The sequence below is a fragment of the Panthera tigris genome, chromosome D1, assembly GCF_018350195.1.
Source record: "Panthera tigris isolate Pti1 chromosome D1, P.tigris_Pti1_mat1.1, whole genome shotgun sequence".
Classification (NCBI taxonomy): domain Eukaryota; kingdom Metazoa; phylum Chordata; class Mammalia; order Carnivora; family Felidae; genus Panthera; species Panthera tigris.
In genome coordinates this window covers 108,155,280-108,157,464 of record NC_056669.1, presented here as the reverse complement: position 1 = coordinate 108,157,464, position 2,185 = coordinate 108,155,280, and the positions used below count along the sequence as shown (strand labels likewise).

The following is a 2,185-nucleotide window of genomic DNA, read 5'->3' as shown; positions in this document are numbered from 1 at the left end:
GGGGCGGTGAGGGACAGAAGACCGGGGCAGGGGCATTCCCCAGGTCCACAGCCACCAAAGTTCAGCCCGCCAGGGCCTGCTGGGGCCCACGCCTAGTGCTCCCAAGGGATCTAGTTACTGCTCGTCCTGTTCCAGGTGTGTGCGTGTGTGTGTGTGTGTGTGTATGTGTGTATATAGTGAGGACGAATGGTACACACACATGCAGTTGTGCATAAAATGTTGCAGTTCCGTTTTCTTTAAATGACATCAAATTGCATCTGTCCCCTCATCCCTCCTGTGGGCAGATGTGACTTCGGTCCCCTTGGGGCTTCCTGTCCGTCCCCTTCCAGGAGTCTTGCCTGGGGCAAAGCACTGGGGAGTCCCTCTGGCGTATAGCCCACAGTGTATACTTGAAAGCCGCTGTCCCTGCCCTCAAGGTCTCATGGCCTGTGGGGACTCTGCCATCTCTGGCCCACATGAGGGTATGGGATTCTCACAGGCTGCGAACTCTGAGTGCTGGGCAGCGGGGAGTGAAGCACTCAGGAGAGTCCAATGTGAGAAGCCGGCAGCGCTTTATTGTGACAGATACATCCATGGATGTGTGCCTTCCGCGCTGCACCTGCTCCCTCCGGTTCCCATGCCTGAAGGGGTCTAGGTTATGGTCACACAGTTATGCTTTAGAAGTTGGGAGGAATTCTGCCAGGGGACCACCAGGATCTCGAAGTCACAGAGCAGTTTCTGCAGGGAGAGAAGGAGAGGTGAGTGGGGCCCCAGGCCTGACTCCCGGTAACTGCCATCCTCAGCCTGCGACGCTGTGCTCTGGGGTTCGAGAGCGGCGGTCACTGGCCCAAAGGGACAATGAGTCAGATGGCCGGGACTAGATCCCAGATCTTGCTAGCCTGCTCCTGTGAGGGAGAAGCCCGTCTCCTCCTCTCTGTACCCCACCCTGGCCTGGTGAGTGAGTCATCCAGGTGGCAGGGACAGGTTCAGCCAGACATCAGCCTGGCCAACCAGACCAGTTCGGGCCGGACAATCTAGGGCCTTGGGTGCTGGGCAGTGGGATGCGGGGCTGTTACCTCCTCCTGCACGCCTGTGGCCAGGGGGCAGGTAGTGACATCTACGCCATCTCCGGTGGCCACGTTCTTCCGGCAGGCTGTGCTCCCCATCTCCAGGGTCAGGTAGTACTTGATGCCGGCCACCAGCTGGGGAGGGAGGGCAGGAGCGGGTGAGGGGCACCGGAAAACTACCCCGGACCCAGACCTCTCCCCCCTCTCCACGTTTGGCATGCTGGGCTGGGCCTCGGGATTCAGACCCTGGATGGGGAAGTTCTGGTGGCGACCCCTGGGGAGAGGGGCGGAGGCCCGGGCTACACAGGAAGCTGAGACCCAGGTGTGCACATGTCCTGAAGCCCACCGCCCCATCTCCCTCACTCCCCTCTCCCCAGTCCGCCCCTCAGGGCGGGGGCTACCATGAGGCTAGTGAGACAGGGCTGGATCCCGTCCACTGAAAGCTGGATAGGTCATTCATAATGAATTCTTGGCATTAATCCGATTTAAAAAATACATCGTATGAAAATGTCCCGATTACTCTCGTGGCACCCCCTCAACCTGGCCACCGGCTGAAAGCCCTGCTGGCCTGGTGGGAGGCTGCCTCTCGCCCCTGACCCGCCCGCCCGTCCACACCTGACTCTGGGCCTTGAGGATCCTGGTGTCGCGGAAGTAGTAGAGGCTGTTGCTGCCCATGTTGTAGCTGGCCACCGCCGCCTGCGCTGCCTTCTGCACCTGCGGGTCACTGAGTGACAGGTTCTGGCGTTCTCCGACTCTGCGTTCCACCCGGCGGGCACGGGCGTCACCGGGCAGCGCCAGGAGGCAGAGGGCGAGCAGGCCCAGGCCCAGAGCCCGCGAGAGGCTCGGGGGCGCCATGGCCACGGTCGGTCGGTCGGTCGGTCGTCAGTGTCAGGCCCTCGGGGGCGCGCCGTTTTTATAGGCTAGCGGCCCCGCCCGCCCCGCCCACCCCGCGGCAGAGGCAGAGCCGGGGAGGGGTGGGAGCCTGGGCGATCTGAGAGGCCGCTGTCCTCGCGCCAAAGGGGGCAGTCCATGGCCCCAGCACACCTGTGTCCCCCGCGATGCTGCCCTGACCTCCAGGGACACACCCAGTTCGTGAGGGAAAGGACCGTGACAGTCCCCGACAAGTGCCACCATTCAAA

The 2,185-nt window shown here is 62.3% G+C and overlaps 1 protein-coding gene across 1 annotated transcript; it reads right to left on the bottom strand.

Moving 5' to 3' along the window:
* Positions 1-510: 510 nt before the first annotated feature.
* CST6 (cystatin E/M) lies at positions 511-1,919 on the bottom strand. The gene is made up of 3 exons (XM_015541936.2): positions 1,662-1,919; positions 1,056-1,181; positions 511-717 (listed from the first exon to the last, which is right to left on the bottom strand). Exons 1-3 carry the CDS (start codon positions 1,899-1,901, stop codon positions 631-633), a joined length of 453 nt encoding a protein of 150 aa, XP_015397422.2. The 5' UTR covers positions 1,902-1,919; the 3' UTR covers positions 511-630.
* Between the last annotated feature and the right edge of the window lie 266 nt (positions 1,920-2,185).